The sequence below is a fragment of the Bombina bombina genome, chromosome 6 (assembly GCF_027579735.1).
Source record: "Bombina bombina isolate aBomBom1 chromosome 6, aBomBom1.pri, whole genome shotgun sequence".
Lineage (NCBI taxonomy): Eukaryota > Metazoa > Chordata > Amphibia > Anura > Bombinatoridae > Bombina > Bombina bombina.
The window spans coordinates 506,690,225-506,715,191 of NC_069504.1; the positions used below are offsets into that span (position 1 = coordinate 506,690,225).

Sequence of the window (24,967 nt, forward strand, 5' to 3'; positions counted from 1 at the left end):
CCTCCAATCGCTGCATTGCCCAACAAGCTGGACGCCAAAGGGGGCACGCAAAGATTGGAGGAAGCCCAATTAGTCATCGCTGTGCTAAATACAGCAGGAGCTGCGGGCAGAGGATCGCTGGTCTGCTTTCCATAAAACAAAAGTAAGTATTTTTTTTTTATTTTTTTAAAAAAAACTTAATTGTAAAGTTTAATGAATGAAAGTGCCCCTGTTTCTAAGAGTATTTTTAAAAACCGGCCACTTATTCATTAAACTTTACATTAACTTTAAGCACAGTTATTCTCCAAAGTGCCTCAACAAGTTATAGCTGTGATTTATTATTAACTCACAGTGTTGTCAAAAAAAGCAGCATCGTGTCTTGCCAAGGCTCAGAGCTCATGAGTTTTAGCACAGCCCTCAAGAAAATTCTTCGCCTTTTCCTGATTTATTTATCTTTTCAACAAAAGAGTCTTTTAAACCTGGCTCATTTATTGAAACCTAAATAAATGAAAAGTTGAAGATTAACTATCCTCTAAAATAGTGGAGGACTGGCTTCTATAACTGATATGGCCAGTTTTCTTTTGCTTCTGCATACTAGAAGCAAGAAGGGCCTCAACAAAACTCTTTGGAAACAGGAAATCATTTTTTCAGCTGTCTATTGAGTGCTACATATATAATAAAGTGTGATTTTGAGACTTCTTTATTTTGTAATATACCTTAACACCAATAGTTTAAGTAAAAGAGTAAAGGTCTTAAAAATATAAACCTTTAACATTGAATTTTAAACTCGAAAAAGATGCAAACATAATGTTTTTTTATTTGTTTAAATATACAGATTTAGGGACACATCTGAAATATGTTAAATCACATCTGAATTGATATCAGTATTTTATTTTGTAGAAAATATCTTTCTGGTATTTATATCTGGAATAATGGCTTTAATGTCCTCCAAATTGAGTTATAAGACAAAACATGCACTAAACAGGTAAAAATGATTGACACTTTTCATACCTGTACACAGTTACTGGTAATAAATTAAACAAATGTTTTAAAAAATTGATATTTTAGGAGAGTATTGAAATTAGTAAAATGCAGTAGGGATTGAAAAAAAAAAAAGGGTTACATTTTGTAGGCATTATTACTGTGCAAAATCTGATGAAGTAGATATGGCAATTCCAGTTATTTTCTCATATGTGAGATTTCTGGTGAGTTGTAAGCTGACAACTCTGTGCAAATCTTCTACCACAATCAGTGCATGTATACGGCCTCTCTCCTGTGTGCGATCTACTGTGCACTATAAGGTAGGAGCTGTGTTTGAATGTTTTACCACACTCCTTGCAAGAATAAGGCCTCTCACCTGTATGGAACCTCTGATGTGTTACCAGATGTGATCTGTGAGTGAAGCCTTTGCCACATTCATGGCATGAATATGGTTTTTCTCCTGTGTGTGATCTCTGATGGATTATCAAAGCTGTGCTCTGAGTGAAACTATTTCCACATTCTTTGCAAGTATATGGTTTTTCTCCAGTGTGTGTTCTCTGGTGTACCCGAAGGTATGTGCTGATGCTAAATCTTTTACCACATTCTGCACATTTATATGGTTTTTCTCCTGTATGAATTCGCTGATGCCTCATTAAAGTAGAACTGTGCGTGAAGCACTTCTTGCACTCACTGCAAACATAAGGCCTCTCCCCTGTATGTGTTACATGATGTCTCCTCAGAAGGGACTTATTTTTAAAGCACTTTCCACATTCTGTGCATTCAAAAGGTGCCTCTCCAGTATGCAACTTCTGATGATTTATGAGATATGAGCTCTGAATAAAGCTCTTTCCACACTCATTGCAGTTATACTGAGTTTCTGTTGAGTGAGAATTCTTATTTCTTTTGCAAACTCTATGAATTGAAATTCTTTCAAACGTGCAACCATTGATATATACATTTCTGTAAGGCTTTGTAGAGTCCTTTTCCTCATTTACCAACTCAGAAATACACTCTATTGTTTTACGTTTGCGGAGATTATATCTACAGATCCTCCTGTGTGTGGTTACAGATTCTTCTTTCAAATCCATTAATCTATTATGCATTTTTCCTGAAGTCTTGTAGGTCCCCAGTTGATAATGATAGAGATCACTTTGTATTTTACACTGTGGTAAACTGTAGTTAAAGTCTTCTGCACAATCTGCAAAAAAAAATATAACATAAGTTGCAGAGATGAAAAAAGCAAAAAATAAAATAAAAAAATATTGTAGTAATCTGAAACAATTATGCCTCGATTGGTAGGTGTATGTGGAAAACTAAAACTATTCTGTGTATCAAAAAAATATTTTTATAAAAAATTAAAAAATGCAATTTTAAGTGTGGAGGGGGATAAAAAAAAAAGTATTATTTTCATATAAAAATATGTATTATTTTCTTTAAAAAATTATGGTTCAATTATGTGATGATAGGATCCGTATTCTGTATTGTAGGGCAAATTAGAAATAAATAAAATGTAAGAAAATTCTTTCATGTATTTACTGGCACCATGCTCCATTTTAATGAAAGATACCAACAGCTGCATAATAATCTTTGAGGTGTAAAATGCATTTTCTTTTTTACATAAGCTTTAATTATAACACACATCAGATTTGTATGATACAAAAGATAGGCACATAATTACAGCTAAAGATATGGATGGTATAAAAACATAATTTATGCTTACCTGATAAATTCCTTTCTTCTGTTGTGTGATCAGTCCACGGGTCATCATTACTTCTGGGATATAACTCCTCCCCAACAGGAAATGCAAGAGGATTCACCCAGCAGAGCTGCATATAGCTCCTCCCCTCTACGTCAGTCCCAGTCATTCGACCAAGAATCAACGAGAAAGGAGTAACCAAGGGTGAAGTGGTGACTGGAGTATAATTTAAAAGATATTTACCTGCCTTAAAACAGGGCGGGCCGTGGACTGATCACACAACAGAAGAAAGGAATTTATCAGGTAAGCATAAATTATGTTTTCTTCTGTTATGTGTGATCAGTCCACGGGTCATCATTACTTCTGGGATACCAATACCAAAGCAAAAGTACACGGATGACGGGAGGGATAGGCAGGCTCATTATACAGAAGGAACCACTGCCTGAAGAACCTTTCTCCCAAAAATAGCCTCCGAAGAAGCAAAAGTGTCAAATTTGTAAAATTTGGAAAAAGTATGAAGCGAAGACCAAGTTGCAGCCTTGCAAATCTGTTCAACAGAGGCCTCATTCTTAAAGGCCCAAGTGGAAGCCACAGCTCTAGTGGAGTGAGCTGTAATTCTTTCAGGAGGCTGCTGTCCAGCAGTCTCATAGGCTAAACGTATTATGCTACGAAGCCAAAAAGAGAGAGAGGTAGCAGAAGCTTTTTGACCTCTCCTCTGTCCAGAGTAAACGACAAACAAGGAAGAAGTTTGGCGAAAATCTTTAGTTGCCTGCAAGTAGAACTTGAGGGCACGAACTACATCCAGATTGTGTAAAAGACGTTCCTTCTTTGAAGAAGGATTTGGACACAAGGATGGGACAACAATCTCTTGATTGATGTTCCTGTTAGTGACTACCTTAGGTAAGAACCCAGGTTTAGTACGCAGAACTACCTTGTCTGAGTGAAAAATCAGATAAGGGGAATCACAATGTAAGGCTGATAACTCAGAGACTCTTCGAGCCGAGGAAATAGCCATTAAAAACAGAACTTTCCAAGATAACATCTTTATATCAATGGAATGAAGGGGTTCAAACGGAACACCCTGTAAAACGTTAAGAACTAAGTTTAAACTCCATGGTGGAGCAACAGCTTTAAACACAGGCTTGATCCTAGCTAAAGCCTGACAAAAGGACTGGACGTCTGGATTTTCTGACAGACGTCTGTGTAACAAGATGGACAGAGCTGAAATCTGTCCCTTTAATGAACTAGCTGATAAACCCTTTTCTAAACCTTCTTGTAGAAAAGACAATATCCTAGCGATCCTAACCTTACTCCAGGAGTAACCTTTGGATTCGCACCAGTATAGGTATTTCCGCCATATTTTATGGTAAATCCTTCTGGTAACAGGCTTCCTAGCCTGAATCAGGGTATCAATAACCGACTCAGAAAAACCACGTTTTGATAAAATCAAGCGTTCAATTTCCAAGCAGTCAGCTTCAGAGAAGTTAGATTTTGATGTTTGAATGGACCCTGTATCAGAAGGTCCTGTCTTAGAGGTAGAGACCAAGGCGGACAGGATGACATGTCCACTAGATCTGCATACCAAGTCCTGCGTGGCCAAGCAGGTGCTATTAGAATTACTGATGCTCTCTCCTGTTTGATTTTGGCAATCAATCGAGGAAGCAGCGGGAAGGGTGGAAACACATAAGCCATCCTGAAGTTCCAAGGTGCTGTCAAAGCATCTATCAGAACTGCTCCCGGATCCCTGGATCTGGACCCGTATCGAGGAAGTTTGGCGTTCTGGCGAGACGCCATGAGATCTATCTCTGGTTTGCCCCAACGTCGAAGTATTTGGGCAAAGACCTCCGGATGAAGTTCCCACTCCCCCGGATGAAGAGTCTGGCGACTCAAGAAATCCGCCTCCCAGTTCTCCACTCCCGGGATGTGGATTGCTGACAGGTGGCAAGAGTGAGACTCTGCCCAGCGAATTATCTTTGATACTTCCATCATTGCTAGGGAGCTTCTTGTCCCTCCCTGATGGTTGATGTAAGCTACAGTCGTGATGTTGTCCGACTGAAACCTGATGAACCCCCGAGTTATTAACTGGGGCCAAGCCAGAAGGGCATTGAGAACTGCTCTCAATTCCAGAATGTTTATTGGAAGGAGACTCTCCTCCTGATTCCATAGTCCCTGAGCCTTCAGAGAATTCCAGACAGCGCCCCAACCTAGTAGGCTGGCGTCTGTTGTTACAATTGTCCAGTCTGGCCTGCTGAATGGCATCCCCCTGGACAGGTGTGGTCGATGAAGCCACCATAGAAGAGAATTTCTGGTCTCTTGATTCAGATTCAGAGTAGGGGACAAATCTGAGTAATCCCCATTCCACTGACTTAGCATGCATAATTGCAGCGGTCTGAGGTGTAGGCGTGCAAAAGGTACTATGTCCATTGCCGCTACCATTAAGCCGATCACCTCCATGCATTGAGCTACTGACGGGTGTTGAATGGAATGAAGGACGCGGCATGCATTTTGAAGTTTTGTTAACCTGTCTTCTGACAGGTAAATCTTCATTTCTACAGAATCTATAAGAGTCCCCAAGAATGGAACTCTTGTGAGAGGAAAGAGAGAACTCTTCTTTTCGTTCACTTTCCATCCATGCGACCTTAGAAATGCCAGAACTAACTCTGTATGAGACTTGGCAGTTTGAAAGCTTGAAGCTTGTATTAGAATGTCGTCTAGGTACGGAGCTACCGAAATCCCTCGCGGTCTTAGTACCGCTAGAAGGGCACCCAGAACCTTTGTGAAGATTCTTGGAGCCGTAGCCAATCCGAATGGAAGAGCTACAAACTGGTAGTGCCTGTCTAAGAAGGCAAACCTTAGATACCGGTGATGATCTTTGTGGATCGGTATGTGAAGGTAAGCATCCTTTAAATCCACTGTGGTCATGTACTGACCCTCTTGGATCATGGGTAAGATTGTCCGAATAGTTTCCATTTTGAACGATGGAACTCTTAGGAATTTGTTTAGAGTCTTTAAATCTAAGATTGGCCTGAAAGTTCCCTCTTTTTTGGGAACCACAAACAGGTTTGAGTAGAACCCTTGTCCTTGTTCCGACCACGGAACCGGATGGATCACTCCCATTGTTAACAGATCTTGTACGCAGCGTAGAAACGCTTCTTTCTTTATCTGGTTTGTTGACAACCTTGACAGATGAAATCTCCCTCTTGGGGGAGATAAATTTGAAGTCTAGAAGGTATCCCTGAGATATGATCTCTAGTGCCCAGGGATCCTGAACATCTCTTGCCCAGGCCTGGGCGAAGAGAGAGAGTCTGCCCCCTACTAGATCCGGTCCCGGATCGGGGGCTCTCGGTTCATGCTGTCTTTGGGGCAGCAGCCGGTTTCCTGGCCTGCTTGCTTTTGTTCCAGGACTGGTTAGGCTTCCAGCCTTGCCTGTAACGAGCAACAGCTCCTTCCTGTTTTGGTGCAGTGGAGGTTGATGCTGCTCCTGTTTTGAAATTCCGAAAGGGACGAAAATTAGACTGTCTAGCCTTAGCTTTGGCCTTGTCTTGAGGTAGGGCGTGGCCCTTACCTCCCGTAATGTCAGCGATAATTTCTTTCAAACCGGGCCCGAATAAGGACTGCCCCTTGAAAGGTATATTAAGTAATTTGGACTTAGAAGTAACATCAGCTGACCAGGATTTTAGCCACAGTGCCCTGCGTGCCTGTATGGCGAATCCTGAGTTCTTAGCCGTAAGTTTGGTTAAATGTACTACGGCCTCCGAAATGAAAGAATTAGCTAGTTTAAGGACTCTAAGCCTGTCCGTAATGTCGTCTAGCGTAGAGGAACTAAGGTTCTCTTCAAGCGACTCAATCCAAAATGCTGCCGCAGCCGTAATCGGCGCGATACATGCAAGGGGTTGTAATATAAAACCTTGTTGAACAAACATTTTCTTAAGGTAACCCTCTAATTTTTTATCCATTGGATCTGAGAAAGCACAGCTATCCTCCACCGGGATAGTGGTACGCTTAGCTAAAGTAGAAACTGCTCCCTCCACCTTGGGGACCGTTTGCCATAAGTCCCGAGTGGTGGCGTCTATTGGAAACATCTTTCTAAATATTGGAGGGGGTGAGAACGGCACACCGGGTCTATCCCACTCCTTAGTAACAATTTCAGTTAGTCTCTTAGGTATAGGAAAAACGTCAGTACTCGCCGGTACCGCAAAGTATTTATCCAACCTACACAGTTTCTCTGGTATTGCAACAGTGTTACAATCGTTGAGAGCTGCTAAGACCTCCCCTAGTAGTACACGGAGGTTCTCCAATTTAAATTTAAAATTTGAAATATCTGAGTCCAATCTGTTTGGATCAGAACCGTCACCCACAGAATGAAGCTCTCCGTCCTCATGCTCTGCGAGCTGTGACGCAGTATCAGACATGGCCCTAGCATTGTCAGCGCACTCTGTTCTCACCCCAGAGTGATCACGCTTGCCTCTTAGTTCTGGTAATTTAGACAAAACTTCAGTCATAACAGTAGCCATATCTTGTAATGTTATCTGTAATGGCCGCCCAGATGTACTAGGCGCCAAAATATCACGCACCTCCCGGGCGGGAGATGCAGGTACTGTCGCGTGAGGCGAGTTAGTCGGCATAACTCTCCCCTCGCTGTTTGGTGAAATTTGTTCACATTGTACAGATTGACTTTTATTTAAAGTAGCATCAATACAGTTAGTACATAAATTTCTATTGGGCTCCACCTTGGCATTGGAACAAATGACACAGATATCTTCCTCTGAGTCAGACATGTTTAACACACTAGCAAAAAAACTTACAACTTGGTTATAATCTTTTTTAGCAAAAAAACGCACTGTGCCTCAAAGAGGTACTAACGATTAAATGACAGTTGAAATAATGAACTGAAAAACAGTTATTGCATCAAACTTTAAAACAACACAACTTTTAGCAAAGGTTTGTTCCCATTAGTAAAAAACAACACTAATTAAATTTGTACATAAGAAAACAAAACAACGTTTTTTATTCACAGTCACTATAAGAATTCTCACAGCTCTGCTGAGAGAATTTACCTCCCTTCAAAGAAGTTTGAAGACCCCTGAGATCTGTCAGAGATGAACCGGATCATGCAGGAAATATAAAAGTGGCTGACTGGAATTTTTTTTTTTTTTTTTTTTTTTTTTTTTGATGCGTAGCAAAGAGCGCCAAAAACGGCCCCTCCCTCTCCCACACAGCAGTGAAGAGAAACGAAACTGTCACAATTAAAGCAAAAAAACTGCCAAGTGGAAAATAATGCCCAAATATTTATTCACACAGTACCTCAGCAATGTAAACGATTCTACATTCCAGCAAAAACGTTTAACATAAGAATAGTTATTAAAAGGATTAGTGACTTTTAACACAGTAGTTCCGGTGAAATACCATCCCCAGAATACTGAAGTGTATACATACATGTCATTTTAACGGTATGGCAGGCTTTTCTCATCAATTCCATTCAGAAAATAAAAACTGCCACATACCTCAATGCAGATTCATCTGCCCGCTGTCCCCTGATCTGAAGCCTTTACCTCCCTCAGATGGTCGAGAACAGCAATATGATCTTAACGACTCCGGTTAAAATCATAGTAAAAAATCTCTGTCAGATTCTTCCTCAAACTCTGCCAGAGAAGTAATAACACGCTCCGGTGCTATTTTAAAATAACAAACTTTTGATTGAAGTCATAAAAACTAAGTATAATCACCATAGTCCTCTCACACATCCTATCTAGTCGTTGGGTGCAAGAGAATGACTGGGACTGACGTAGAGGGGAGGAGCTATATGCAGCTCTGCTGGGTGAATCCTCTTGCATTTCCTGTTGGGGAGGAGTTATATCCCAGAAGTAATGATGACCCGTGGACTGATCACACATAACAGAAGAAATAAATCTCACCATAACAGTAAAAAAAGGATACAATCTACTAATCCTTACCATTTTACTGCAGGGGTGAACAATTTTATTGAACCAGGAAGAATACTGAGAAGCGAGCTAAACACTTTTTTGTATTCTGTTAAATATTTTTTATATAGATATACAGTACTGTGCAAAACTTTTAGACAGGTGTAAAAAACGCTGTAAAGAATAGAAATGTTAATAGATTATTTTTCATCAATTAACAAAATGCAAAGTGAGTTAACAGATGAAAAACTCAAATCAATATTTGGTGTGACACCACCCCCCCCCCCCCATTGCCTTCAAAACAGCATCAATTGTTCTAGGTACACTTGCACACAGTCAGTACTGCTCAGGATTGACCAAATCCCCAACTCTTTTTGCAGAAATTCAGCCTTATACTTTAAGAAACCTCCACCATGCTTCACGGTTGCCTGCAGACACTCATTCTTGTAACACTCTCCAGCACTTCTGTGAACAAACTGCCTTCTGCTACAGCCAAATATTTAAATTTTGACTCATCAGTACAGAGCACCTGCTGCCATTTTTCTGCACCCTAGTTCCTGTATTTACATGCATATTTGAGGTGATTGGCATTGTTCTTACATAAGAGGTATGTCTTTTTGGTCGCAAGTCTTCTATGAAGACCACTTTCGACCAGACTTCTTCGGATAGGAGATGGGTAACTAGGATCACACTGGTTTCTGCCAAATTGGATGGCACTGCTGGACATCTTCTGATGGCTAAGGCAAGTAAGCATGATGTATCTAATCTGCTGCACTAAGTTTCCTTGGCTGACTACTGCGTCTACATTCTTCAATGTTGTCTGTTTCTTTATGCTTTGTTAGAAGCACTTGATCAGCACAACTGGAAACCCCTGGCTGCTTTGAATTTCTGTCGGTGGAAAACTTGCTGATGTAGTATAACTACCTTGTGTCTGGTTGCTGTGCTCAGCCTTGCCATGGTGTATGACTTCTAACACGCAACTTCACCATGTTAGCAGAGTTTGGCTATTCCTCAACCAGTTTTAATCCTCCTACAAAGCTGTTTCTGTTTCAGTTAATAATTGTGTTTCAACCTACATATTAAATTGATGATCATTAGCAACGGTTTGATATAAATTGTTTAATTATGCACCTGACTATGGGCTAGATTACGATTGGAGCCCTATTTAGCACTCCCACTCAAGCTTGAATTTTCCTAGAAATTAACTTATATTTATTTATTTTTTAAATATACAGACACTGATGACAGTATGTAAAGAAACAGAAATAGTAGGTTTGACAGTTTCCATTGTATGGGAGAGGAGGGAAAACAGAAGTTCAAACTCCATTGCCTCCTGAAGATGCATGAGGGAGCAAATATTCCACAGAAACATGTACCAGTGAATGTCAGTTACAGTGAGACGAATAAACATTAATAGCACAATAATACTACTATTATGTGGGCCCCTAAGGCTTTAGAGGGGCAATGCCGACAGACGTAATTGTTCAAAAGGGTTTGGGTAAGATTTTGCTTAAACTGGGTGTTATGTAGGAAATTATGCAGTAAAATATATATTTAAGCCAGGATGTGAAGGCTCCATTTAATATGTTGAAAATCTTGACGTGGCTCTAGTTTCACGTGTTCTAATAGGGTAATAATTGGTACAGAGTCTGGGTTTCATGGATAATATCTACTTTTCCTTTAGGTTCATACCCGCTAATAAATTCCATGTTTGGAAAAATAAAGGGGATTTTGTAGTCGATATGCCTGGGATTTTCATGATCAGATGACCCAGATTTCAAATATGTCTAGAGAAAATCATTTTTACATGAAAAAGGCCAACCCAACCTGGTGTGGGTGGTCTGAGGATCTTTCCTAGTATAAAAATAAAGCATTTTATGGCGTAACACCGAGTTATAATAGGCTCTAAGGTTGGGGGCTCCCAGTCCAGCATCTTGTAAAGACCGGTACATATTAGTCGTGCTTAATCTGGCACGCAGACATCCCCATATAAAGACATTGTTGGAGGCAGAATCTAGGAAGTGTTATCGGTACAGTTTGGAGAATATATAGTATTTTAGACAATATCATTTTGATTGGTTGTATCCTGCCCCACCAGGAAAGTGGTTTGTCTTGCCATGTACATAGGATATGTTGGATTAAAGTGGTTTATAGTTAGTGTTATAGAGTTGTGAGACATGTGGAGTCAACATCACCCCTAGATATATTGGATGAGAGAACTGAAGTTTATAAGGGCATTTGGAGCCTAGGTCTATCAGTCTGTGTCAGTGAGACATTGAGGACTTCTGACTTTTGTTGGTTAATAAAAAAGTTGAAAAGTTTACCGAATCGATTGAATTGTTGTAGCAGTGCCAGGAGGACAAAGTGAGAAGAATATCATCTTTGAATAAGGTGACTTTATAATTGTTTGGACCTATGGGAATTCCCTAAAAATATTTGGATTATGTCTGATGTGGGCAGCTAAGGCTTCCATGGTCAAGACAAAGAATTGAAGACAAGGGGCAACCTTGTCTGGTGCCATTTGAAATATGAAAACTTTGAGAGAGGACCCCATTGAACTTCACTTCAGCATATGGGCCAGAATATAAATGGAAAATTATTTTGATCATCCCCTCCTAAATGCACTGAAATGTGCTTCTAATGGCCAATATCCTATAAGATCTGTCAATGTCTATAATAAAATATTATTAGGACAGATATCACAGTACATAATAGTCTACTATGGTGTAAAAAGCTTCCAGAATCCCCTATAAATAGCACTAATAATACAGAAAGGAAGAAAAACATGTAATACCTTAAAAGGTTTTACAAGGATGCAACAAACCTTTGGCGGGTCTCTGTGCAGCTCAAGACCTCTCTGTGTTCCGGACCACGTGGGGCGGTGTAATCAATCTTCTGACAAGCTCAAAAATGAATCTCCTGTTGCCATGATACGCAGAGAAGCTCCAGCAGTTTGAAATGATAAAGGAGCTTGTAGTTATGTGATATTTCTAATAAGCAGCGCTCAAGCAGTGTATTTAATTAGTTGTTAGATATAGAATAGGCCGAAAGGTTCCCTCTTTGAAAATTAGGTACACAATGGAGTATAACTCCTTTCCCTATTTTTTTTTTAGAGAGATTGCAGCAATAGCTCCAATGTCTACCAGATCTGCCACACTTGACAGGAAGGCTCTTGCTTTGACAGTCCCCAAGTATCTGATATGAAGTTTGCCAAAACCACCCCGCCCCAACAAAAAGTCAATATGACCTCCACAGGAAATATGCGCAATCTGGGGGATATACCTTCCTGCTGATTTGGAAACAGAGGAAGACTTTTTGAAATACCAGGACACCATGTAGATTTGGGAGAACTTGCAACTATTCTTTTGGGACTTGATCTGATGAAAGGAGCATGAGTGGCCAGAGGCCTTAGCCTTACCCTTGGATTGTATATGCTATGCTGTGGTAGAAAGGCTCTTTCCTACAAGTAAACATGAATATCCAGGGCTGGACCAAACAGTATCTTACCCTCAAAAAGGAGAGACCGAAGTCTGCTCCATGTTTAGAAGACCAGGACTTAAGCCACAATGCATGTCTAGCTAACACTGCCATAACAGCTCTATTGGCATTGAGACAAGACATTCCAATGGCCAAATCACAAATGAAACTATTTGCAGTCCAGATTAAACTGTGGTCCTGTATGTGTTCTGGAGAAAATTATCCCGCAGTCTTATCAGGTAGATTGTCACACCAAACTGACATAGCATACGCCACACTACCTATGCTGAGAGCTGGGCGAAACAAGTTGCATGGCAGCTGAAAGACCACCTATGAAACCTTTTAAGCTTTATATGCATGGTCTGTAAGAAGTACTATCCTCTAGGGGAATAGTGGTACACCTCACTAGCATGGAGATGACTCCGTCTAACTTTTGGTCTCCAATATCTCAAGGCTAGCAGTGGGTAAAGGAAAACTGGTTTTGAATTTAGCTGAAGGAACAAAGGGAGTTACCAATTTGTTTTATTTCTTACTGACCAAATCCCCATTAGCATCAGAAATAGGGAAAGAGGTGGGCTGTTTTGGTGCATGCTTGATAAACTCATCAAGAACTTTAGCAGAAGCCTTATGAAGTGGTGGGATCCTCTGTTATCTTCATATTACATAGTACTTTCCTTAACAAGGCATGGATAAGCTGCAGCTTTAAATTAGGGGAGCATATACTGACAGTTTTGTACATATTAAACACATAAGGAAGATAAACATAATCCCCAGATCTGCCTTCAATATCCACTGCTAAAAGCCCAGGACCTAAAGCTGTCCCACTTAAAGGGACAGTCAACACCAACATTTGTATTGTCTAAAAAGATAGATGATGCTTTACTACCCATTCCCTAGCTTTGCACAACCAATATTGTTATAGTAATATACTTTATAACCTTTAAACCTCTAAATGTCTGCCTGTTTCTAAGCCACTATAGACAGCTATAAACAGGAGACTGCTAGTTCATGTCGGCTATATAGCTATCATTGTGCTAATGCCCGTGAAGTTGTGAACAACACAGCACTAATTGGCTAAAATGCAAGTCAATAGATAATAAATAAAAAGTAATGTGATCAGGGGGCTGTCAGAAGAAGCTTATATACACAAGGTAATCACAGAGGTGCGAGCACCTTACTCTGCTTACTATAGCTGCTGGAAATTGCATCTAGTAGAAAGGCTCCTAAAGCTAGGCATGCACAGTGCCAAGGATCTCACCAAGAATAGCACACTGTAAACCACATGAGAGGCCTGTGACATTTCTACACTGGGAGGTGATTCTCACTGCCTGGTTGAAGCGTCTGTCTTCCCCTTTGTGCTCTGAAGTGAAACTGTGTCTCAGGTCGGTTAGATAACCCCTATCAAATGACAAAAATCACAGAATTCAACTAACTCTAATGGAGGCAAATAAACTGAAGGTGTGGAAGGAGTTAGTAGGGAAGCTCTAGAGTGTGTGGTTGGTTTGCTTCCTCCTGGTGGCCAAGGAATAAATAGCCCACATATGATCTTGCGGATACTCAATATCCACTGAAAGAAAAAGTTTAAATCACAAACATGGTATCTGCCAGAACTCAGGAAAATACAGAGACTGCAAAAGTATTTATATGTTGAAAGTAGATCACTATTTAAAATTATGTAAACTTGCATACAAATCATAAATATGCTGTTTCCAAGTTATATATGCAATAAATTTACATAAAATGTATACCGGTTTAAAAGCAGTACTTTATTTCACTCAATTTTTCTTATGTTCATATTTAAATAGGTATTATTGATTCATTATAAGAATATTTAGCTTGATAATGCACAACGAGAAACAGACTTTATGGTAATATTTTAGAAACGATTTTTTGCATTTATTTTATATAAGGCTTTAAAAGTGATGGTAAATTTCAGACTATAAAAATGTTGCAAAGAAAAATATATTAGTTTGGAAGTAAAACTACATAATTGTTTTTTTTTGTGTATATATAATTTTATAATAAAAGATTTATAATCTTAATTGGTATTGTCTGTTCCTCCGTCTCCCTTCATTTCCTCTTTTGGCTGGCTGTAATGTATAAAGCAGTCCTATCCACTCTTTACATAGGCTTTCTAAGGGCTTTAAAGGGGCTGGACTTCAAGATTGTCAAATGACACATATTGATTGGATGTTCACTGGAATTGTCATAAAAAAAGGGTTAATCCAAGTGGCTGCCATAACATTGCAATAGAAGCATTACTATATAAACTAATATAACCCTTTCACGGGTGGATTAAAAACAACAAAAAAGCTACACATATATTTTTTAATGACAAAGATTAAAAAACATAATTTATGCTTACCTGATAAATTCCTTTCTTCTGTTGTGTGATCAGTCCACGGGTCATCATTACTTCTGGGATATAGCTCCTCCCCAACAGGAAATGCAAGAGGATTCACCCAGCAGAGCTGCATATAGCTCCTCCCCTCTACGTCACTCCCAGTCATTCGACCAAGAATCAACGAGAAAGGAGAAACCAAGGGTGAAGTGGTGACTGGAGTATAATTTAAAAAATATCTACCTGCCTTAAAAAACAGGGCGGGCCGTGGACTGATCACACAACAGAAGAAAGGAATTTATCAGGTAAGCATAAATTATGTTTTCTTCTGTTATGTGTGATCAGTCCACGGGTCATCATTACTTCTGGGATACCAATACCAAAGCAAAAGTACACGGATGACGGGAGGGATAGGCAGGCTCATTATACAGAAGGAACCACTGCCTGAAGAACCTTTCTCCCAAAAATAGCCTCCGAAGAAGCAAAAGTGTCAAATTTGTAAAATTTGGAAAAAGTATGAAGCGAAGACCAAGTTGCAGCCTTGCAAATCTGTTCAACAGAGGCCTCATTCTTAAAGGCCCAAGTGGAAGCCACAGCTCTAGTAGAATGAGCTGTAATTCTTTCAGGAGGCTGCTGTCCAGCAGTCTCATAGGCTAAACGAATTATGCTACGAAGCCAGAAGGAGAGAGAGGTAGCCGAAGCCTTATGACCTCTCCTCTGACCAGAGTACACGACAAACAGGGAAGACGTTTGTCGAAAATCCTTAGTTGCCTGCAAGTAGAACTTGAGGGCACGAACTACATCCAGATTGTGTAGAAGACGTTCCTTCTTTGAAGAAGGATTTGGGCACAGAGAAGGAACCACGATCTCTTGATTGATGTTCCTGTTAGTGACTACCTTAGGTAAGAACCCAGGTTTAGTACGCAGAACTACCTTATTTGAATGAAAAATCAAATAAGGAGAATCACAATGTAAAGCTGATAACTCAGAGACTCTCCGAGCCGAAGAAATAGCCATTAAAAATAACACTTTCCAAGATAACAACTTTATATCAATGGAATGAAGGGGTTCAAACGGAACTCCTTGTAGAACGTTAAGAACAAGGTTTAAACTCCATGGCGGAGCAACAGTTTTAAACACAGGCTTGATTCTAGCTAAAGCCTGACAAAAGGCCTGGACGTCTGGATTTTCTGACAGACGCCTGTGCAACAAGATGGACAGAGCTGAGATCTGTCCCTTTAATGAACTAGCCGATAAACCCTTTTCTAAACCTTCTTGTAGAAAGGACAATATCCTAGGAATCCTAACCTTAATCCAGGAGTAACCTTTGGATTCGCACCAGTATAGGTATTTACGCCATATCTTATGGTAAATCCTTCTGGTAACAGGCTTCCTAGCCTGTATCAGGGTATCAATAACCGACTCAGAAAAACCACGTTTTGATAAAATCAAGCGTTCAATTTCCAAGCAGTCAGCTTCAGAGAAGTTAGATTTTGATGTTTGAATGGACCCTGTATCAGAAGGTCCTGTCTTAGAGGTAGAGACCAAGGCGGACAGGATGACATGTCCACTAGATCTGCATACCAAGTCCTGCGTGGCCACGCAGGCGCTATTAGAATCACTGATGCTCTCTCCTGTTTGATCTTGGCAATCAATCGAGGAAGCAGCGGGAAGGGTGGAAACACATAAGCCATCCCGAAGTTCCAAGGTGCTGTCAAAGCATCTATCAGAACCGCTCCCGGATCCCTGGATCTGGACCCGTAGCGAGGAAGTTTGGCGTTCTGGCGAGACGCCATGAGATCTATCTCTGGTTTGCCCCAACGTCGAAGTATTTGGGCAAAGACCTCCGGATGAAGTTCCCACTCCCCCGGATGAAAAGTCTGGCGACTCAAGAAATCCGCCTCCCAGTTCTCCACTCCCGGGATGTGGATTGCTGACAGGTGGCAAGAGTGAGACTCTGCCCAGCGAATTATCTTTGATACTTCCATCATTGCTAGGGAGCTTCTTGTCCCTCCTTGATGGTTGATGTAAGCTACAGTCGTGATGTTGTCCGACTGAAACCTGATGAACCCCCGAGTTTTTAACTGGGGCCAAGCCAGAAGGGCATTGAGAACTGCTCTCAATTCCAGAATGTTTATTGGTAGGAGACTTTCCTCCTGATTCCATTGTCCCTGAGCCTTCAGAGAATTCCAGACAGCGCCCCAACCTAGTAGGCTGGCGTCTGTTGTTACAATTGTCCAGTCCGGCCTGCTGAATGGCATCCCCCTGGACAGATGTGGCCGAGAAAGCCACCATAGAAGAGAGTTTCTGGTCTCTTGATCCAGATTCAGAGTAGGGGACAAGTCTGAGTAATCCCCATTCCACTGACTCAGCATGCACAATTGCAGCGGTCTGAGATGTAGACGTGCAAAGGGAACTATGTCCATTGCTGCTACCATTAAGCCGATCACCTCCATGCATTGAGCTACTGACGGGAGTTGAATGGAATGAAGGACACGGCATGCATTTAGAAGCTTTGTTAATCTGTCTTCTGTCAGATAAATCTTCATTTCTACAGAATCTATAAGAGTCCCCAAGAATGGAACTCTTGTGAGAGGAAAGAGAGAACTCTTCTTTTCGTTCACTTTCCATCCATGCGACCTTAGAAATGCCAGAACTAACTCTGTATGAGACTTGGCAGTTTGAAAGCTTGAAGCTTGTATCAGAATGTCGTCTAGGTACGGAGCTACCGAAATTCCTCGCGGTCTTAGTACCGCCAGAAGAGCACCCAGAACCTTTGTGAAGATTCTTGGAGCCGTAGCCAATCCGAATGGAAGAGCTACAAACTGGTAATGCCTGTCTAAGAAGGCAAACCTTAGATACCGGTAATGATCTTTGTGAATCGGTATGTGAAGGTAAGCATCCTTTAAATCCACTGTGGTCATGTACTGACCCTTTTGGATCATGGGTAAGATTGTCCGAATAGTTTCCATTTTGAACGATGGAACTCTTAGGAATTTGTTTAGGATCTTTAAATCCAAGATTGGCCTGAAAGTTCCCTCTTTTTTGGGAACCACAAACAGGTTTGAGTAAAACCCTTGTCCTTGTTCCGACCGCGGAACCGGATGGATCACTCCCATTAATAACAGATCTTGTACACAGCGTAGAAACGCTTCTTTCTTTATCTGGTTTGTTGACAACCTTGACAGATGAAATCTCCCTCTTGGGGGAGAGAATTTGAAGTCTAGAAGGTATCCCTGAGATATGATCTCTAGCGCCCAGGGATCCTGAACATCTCTTGTCCAAGCCTGGGCGAAGAGAGAGAGTCTGCCCCCCACTAGATCCGGTCCCGGATCGGGGGCCCTCGATTCATGCTGTCTTAGGGGCAGCAGCAGGTTTCCTGGCCTGCTTGCCCTTGTTCCAGGACTGGTTAGGTTTCCAGCCTTGTCTGTAACGAGCAACGGCTCCTTCCTGTTTTGGAGCAGTGGAAGTTGGTGCTGCTCCTGCTTTGAAATTCCGAAAGGGACGAAAATTAGACTGTCTAGCCTTAGCTTTGGCTTTGTCTTGAGGCAGGGCGTGGCCCTTACCTCCTGTAATGTCAGCGATAATTTCTTTCAAACCGGGCCCAAATAAAGTTTGCCCTTTGAAAGGTATATTAAGTAATTTGGACTTAGAAGTTACATCAGCTGACCAGGATTTTAGCCACAGCGCCCTACGTGCCTGAATGGCGAATCCTGAGTTCTTAGCCGTAAGTTTGGTTAAATGTACTACGGCCTCCGAAATGAATGAATTAGCTAGTTTAAGGACTCTAAGCCTGTCCGTAATGTCGTCCAGCGTAGCTGAACTAAGGTTCTCTTCCAGAGACTCCATCCAAAATGCTGCCGCAGCCGTAATCGGCGCGATGCATGCAAGGGGTTGCAATATAAAACCTTGTTGAACAAACATTTTCTTAAGGTAACCCTCTAATTTTTTATCCATTGGATCTGAAAAAGCACAGCTATCCTCCACCGGGATAGTGGTACGCTTAGCTAAAGTAGAAACTGCTCCCTCCACCTTAGGGACCGTTTGCCATAAGTCCCGTGTGGTGGCGTCTATTGGAAACATCTTTCTAAATATTGGAGGGGGTGAGAACGGCACACCGGGTCTATCCCACTCCTTAGTAACAATTTCAGTTAGTCTCTTAGGTATAGGAAAAAACGTCAGTACTCGCCGGTACCGCAAAGTATTTATCCAACCTACACAATTTCTCTGGTATTGCAACAGTGTTACAATCATTAAGAGCCGCTAAAACCTCCCCTAGTAATACACGGAGGTTCTCCAATTTAAATTTAAAATTTGAAATATCTGAATCCAATCTGTTTGGATCAGAACCGTCACCCACAGAATGAAGCTCTCCGTCCTCATGCTCTGCAAGCTGTGACGCAGTATCAGACATGGCTCTAGTATTATCAGCGCACTCTGTTCGCACCCCAGAGTGATCACGCTTGCCCCTTAGTTCTGGTAATTTAGCCAAAACTTCAGTCATAACAGTAGCCATATCTTGTAATGTTATCTGTAATGGCCGCCCAGATGTACTAGGCGTCACAATATCACGCACCTCCCGGGCGGGAGATGCAGGTACTGACACGTGAGGCGAGTTAGTCGGCATAACTCTCCCCTCGCTGTTTGGTGAAATTTGTTCAATTTGTACAGATTGGCTTTTATTTAAAGTAGCATCAATACAGTTAGTACATAAATTTCTATTGGGCTCCACCTTGGCATTGGAACAAATGACACAGGTATCTTCCTCTGAATCAGACATGTTTAACACACTAGCAAATAAACTTGCAACTTGGTTACAATCTTATTTAACAAAAACGTACTGTGCCTCAAAGAAGCACTAAACGATTAAATGACAGTTGAAATAATGAACTGAAAAACTGTTATAGCATCAGTCCTAGAAAACAACACAACTTTTAGCAAAGGTTTGTTCCCATTAGTAAAGTAACAATAATTAAATTTGAAACGTAAAAATTACAGAGCAACGTTTTTAATCACAGTCAATATATAAGTCTCACAGCTCTGCTGAGAGAATCTACCTCCCTTCAAAGAAGTTTGAAGACCCCTGAGTTCTGTTAGATATGAACCGGATCATGCAGGAAATACAAGAGTAACTGACTGGAAATTTTTGATGCGTAGCAAAGAGCGCCAAAAACGGCCCCTCCCCCTCACACACAGCAGTGAGAGAGAAACGAAACTGTCACAATTAAAACAAGCAGCTGCCAAGTGGAAAAAATAATGCCCAAACATTTATTCACTCAGTACCTCAGAAAATGCAAACGATTCTACATTCCAGCAAAAACGTTTAACATAATAAATACCTATTAAAAGGTTTAATGTACTTTTTACAGAGTAATTCCAGTGAAGTACCATCCCCAGAATACTGAAGTGTAGAGTATACATACATGTTATTATAACGGTATGGCAGGATTTTCTCATCAATTCCATTCAGAAAATAAAAACTGCTACATACCTCAATGCAGATTCATCTGCCCGCTGTCCCCTGATCTGAAGCTTTTACCTCCCTCAGATGGCCGAGAAACAGCAATATGATCTTAACTACTCCGGTTAAAATCATAGTAAAAAACTCTGGTAGATTCTTCTTCAAACTCTGCCAGAGAGGCAATAACACGCTCCGGTGCTATTGTAAAATAACAAACTTTTGATTGAAGTTATAAAAACTAAGTATAATCACCATAGTCCTCTCACACATCCTATCTAGTCGTTGGGTGCAAGAGAATGACTGGGAGTGACGTAGAGGGGAGGAGCTATATGCAGCTCTGCTGGGTGAATCCTCTTGCATTTCCTGTTGGGGAGGAGCTATATCCCAGAAGTAATGATGACCCGTGGACTGATCACACATAACAGAAGAAATATGGCATTTGATTTGTTAAGGTTTACCATAACTTTAATCTACCTTTAACTTTCTTACTCACCTATGTACGTCTTTTTATCATTTTCTTTCTGTGGAGCGTGGAGCCATAAGCAGGGTTTCTCCCCTCGCTGTATCCTTGAGATAATCTTTGGCATTCTATGTAAATAGCCTGTCAATTGTAACATACACATGTTAAAAACTATAAATATTTTAGTCCACAGAACAGTACATTTGTGAATTGTATGTCCCATTAAATTATTTAAAAAAATAAATAAAAAAGGATCATAGTTAAAACAGTGAGCTGCTGCTGTCAAATAAGTCACAAAAAAAGGAGCGAGATGTACAATGATATCCTAGGTATTATAATTAATTTCCTAAAACTGCATTTCAGTTTAAAGAGTCATCAGCAATACTAGAGAGTGTTTGTTTGTTTTGTAGTCCCTTTGCTGTCTGAGATGACTGCAATGCATTACAGATCCTATTTGATTTTTTTCTCACTGTACTAGGGCATAACAATTATTATTATTATTATAATTATAATGCATATCCCCCCTTTTGAAGTTTTGGAGAATATATATATATATATATAAAGATGATTACTCACTGGATTTAAACACAACAAATCAGTTTATTCGGTGGTGACGTTTCGGGGCATTCACCCCTTCCTCAGAGGGAATATATATTCCCATCCATTTACAAGAATATGTTAATAAGAAAAGAACTGGTTAGGTGTTTAATAGTCCCACACAAATTTAAACTGGATAGTCTATGGAGCTATAATAGTTCATATAGTCCGCAGTACTGGTTCCTGTGTGCCACAAAGCCTGGCAGCCCGTCTGATAGAGCAGTCCCCCGTAGAGCGAGGTCCCTCCTGAGTGTCTGAAAAGGTATAGAAGTAAACAGGTGCACAGAGGCACTCCTAGTGTAATACGTTTTGTATATGTGTACACGGGTGAAATATCCACACTCACTTGGTTTTACCTCACGATATGAGGTATATACCTACTAACACAAGTGCTGTTTAAATACCTCCTATCGTGAGGTAAAACCAAGTGAGTGTGGATATTTCACCTGTTTTATGTGTACACATATACAAAATGTATTACACTAGGAGTGCCTCTGTGCGCCTGTCTACTTCTATACCTTTTCATATATGTGTATATATATATATATACACACACACACATATGTGTATATATATGTGTGTGTGTGTGTATATATATATATATATATATATATATATATATATATATATATATATATATATATATATATATATATATATATATATGTGTGTGTGTGTATATATATGTGTGTGTGTATGTATATATATATATATATATATATATATATATATATATATATATATATATATATATATATATATATATATATATATATATATATATATATATATATATATATATATATATACACACACACACACAACCCCAGACGATAGTTATCGGCCTTCAATGGGCCTCGTTAGTGAGGTGTAGCAGCATTCCTCTAAGCACAATGGTATTGAACTGGTTGTTCATTCCTGTGAGTGTATGTATACATATATATATTTATTTATATATTAATTGTACAGAAAAGTGTACTTACCCAGAGATTCCAAAATGTTGTAGTTCTCCATCATTACATCCTTGTAAAGGTTTTGCTGTTCTGTTTTTAAACATTCCCACTCCTCTTCAGAGAAATAGACTGCAACATCATCAAACTGGACTGGCTCCTGTAACACAATAATCAAAGCCCTTTATGTCAGTCTTGACTTAACCAGCACCAGTATGTACATCATTTTAACAAACAATACACAAATATTTAAAAAAAAAATACATGTAAGACAATAAAAAGGTCAAATATAACACAGAACTTTACAAATATTCTGAATAACCCTGTAGATGTGAATATTTCTATTCCGATGGACAACTGACAAAGCTCTATTTGGGGACACAAACCATCATCATGAAAAACAGCAGTTTTAATGAGGACAAAAAAAAAAAAATTAAAATACCCAGTCCTCTGCAACTTTTATTTTATTAGCAGACGCATTACTATTAGCAATGAATGAACACCCAAATATGCAACAATTCATTCATAAACAGCAAAACATGTACAATGCAATGTAAAATTATCACATACCTGTAAGGAACGCTTACGGTCATGGGAACACTAATGTGAGCCGATACTTTTCAAGGCCACACTACATGGTTCAGAAGACTGCCAGATTGCACAGTATCAATTATCCCACAGATTTAACATAGTATCAAAATTACGCTTAGTAACTTGAGGAGAAAATCAGTGTAGATATTTTTCAAGCACATGTTACTGCTACAAGCCCCGTCCACCGACACGTTTTGTCACAGTTATGTGACTATGTCAGGGGCCGGTGTTCTGTCGAGAACTCCAATCTGTCGAAAACTACAATCTGACGTCACTTCCGGTATTTACATACATCTGATTGGCCGTGTCCAGTGAGTCACAGGATTCACAATCAATCAGATAGGCCCTGTAATCGCCTATCTTCACTATCTATTTTGCCTCTGCCTGGTGGGTTCAAGGGGGGCGAACCCCCCCCCCCCTATTAAACCTCATTCCCCAAGGTTTACTTGGGGTGTATGCCAAAGGGTCTGTGGTGGCCCCCCAGACAAAGGCAAACCAGTTATTAAAATAAAAGTCACCGGAAGTGACGTCAGATTGGAGTTTTTGACGAATTGGAGTTCGACAGAACACCGGCCCCGCATCTAGCTGTTCTATTTGTATTGTTTTTAGTCATCATGGTTACCACGTGGCCAATGTCGTGCTCTGATGTGGGTGGATTTGTAGTACTATCATGCTTTCATCTTATTCACAGACAGTTTCATGCCTATATTGAAGCAGTTGATTTATTACATTGATCATTCTCATAGTAGGTATATGTTTATTCCGGAGAGTATTTAAAGTGAAGGTCCATTTTGATAAATTAGTGCCCGGTTTTTAATAAACCTATTAAAAACAAGGGCACTATAATTCATCAAAATTGACATTTCACTGTTTTCTTCAGAAACTTACCTTTTAATCCTGGCAGCAGCTCCAGCACTTCATCTGCCCGCCGCAAGCCGTCTATGCGGGTCCAAAATGACGAATCCGGCTTCCTCCAATCACAGCGTTGCATCAGGCCAAGATTCCCCCGGGGTGAAGCTGTGATTGGAGGAAGCCTGATTCGTCATTTCTGACGTCAGCAGAGGCTTCTGACGGCCGGGGAATCGCTGGAGCGGCATTCAGGATTAAAAGGTAAGTTTTTGAAGAAAACAGTGAAATGTCAATTTTGATGCATTAAAGTGCCCTTGTTTTTAATAGGTTTATTAAAACCGGGCACTAATTCATCAAAATTGACCTTCACTTTAATTGCAAAAATACACACTCGGTTTTTCGTGCAATATCATGTTTTTAATGCTCAAAACTGAACATTGCCAGTGTCAGCCATTTACATGTATATATAGGCAACAATATCTATTACACATCAGTATTTATGTTCTGTGTGTCATTGCTTTATTTTGACTTACTCATTGTAATATGTACTGGTTTAATTTAATATTTCTTTTTCAGTATTACCCTTAGGATGCCACGCACATGAGGATATATATATATATAGACTCAGTGTGTAATTACAGTATATTCACTTAATATAAGCTCTAGATTTATCTGTGTAAGATGATGATTTATTAAGGACAGATCTTATGTTTTATATATATTTGTTTATAGGAAACATGCAAAGGATATTTCTTCATTCAGACACTTTGGGCTTTTACTTTGGAGATCATATATCCATCTGCTCTCCCTCTGTAGTAAGATTTTATCCAGGTCACCCCTTTTTTGGTTACCACGAATCTGATCTATAGCAAAAAAACTTGATGTTGTATTTCTCATCTCTGTGTACACTATTCATATGATTCAGAACTTTATCAAAGCGCCAACTTTAAGAAGGCCGGGTCTTGGATACACTAACACTCACAGATGGATTTTGGTAAATTTATTTTGATACAATAAAAACAATAATAGCCAGTGAGATTCCAACAGTGTGCATATACGTTTTTTGGTTCAATCTTGTATTTAAACAATATTGGTAGCTAAAAATGGTAAATGGTTTATTTTTAAAACCCTTCTTAAAATCATTAAAAGTAAAACGATCTAAAATCTAAAAGTCCCTCATGGATCCATGTTAACAGTCTAATAGTTCTTCCAACCTTGCATTGGATTAAGTATATTGTTAACACTGATGGTTTCTAATTAAATTTCTGACAGTTTGGAAAGCTTCCTTCTGCAAAGCACTGAGTTGGAATAGCTTTATTATTCCGAGTCGTGCTTTCCACGTTGTAAGTGGGGAGCGACAAAAAATGCTTTCAATGTCTCCTATTATCAGTATCAATCCGGTTGTTGTTAGAATATAAATCAACAATGGTGTAAAAGTAAATAAATGAATAGACGTTATTAAATACCGGTGGTCAGTGATGCAAATGATATATATATCGTGTGACAATTAACGTGCTAACTACTCCTTTCAGAAACGTGATACAGAGAACAAAGTCTTTAAAATCAATATGAAAATCTTGCTAAATATTCCTTTAAAAACGTGAAACAGAGAACAAAGTGTAATCCTCAAGTGAAAAAATATTCCTCAAGTGAAAAAATAGTGA

General features: G+C 39.8%; 1 protein-coding gene across 1 annotated transcript in view; it reads right to left on the reverse strand.

Moving 5' to 3' along the window:
• Window positions 1–771: 771 nt before the first annotated feature.
• The window catches only part of LOC128663184 (zinc finger protein 501-like), a 33,492-nt gene continuing 9,296 nt past the window's right edge, over window positions 772–24,967 (reverse strand). Inside the window, exons 3-5 of the mRNA XM_053717387.1 lie at window positions 21,897–22,023; window positions 20,350–20,457; window positions 772–2,158 (exon numbers count right to left, since the gene is read on the reverse strand). Of these exons, the coding sequence (XP_053573362.1) occupies window positions 1,167–2,158; window positions 20,350–20,457; window positions 21,897–22,023 (1,227 nt within the window). The 3' untranslated portion in view covers window positions 772–1,166. The remainder of the gene's footprint in view (window positions 2,159–20,349; window positions 20,458–21,896; window positions 22,024–24,967) is intronic.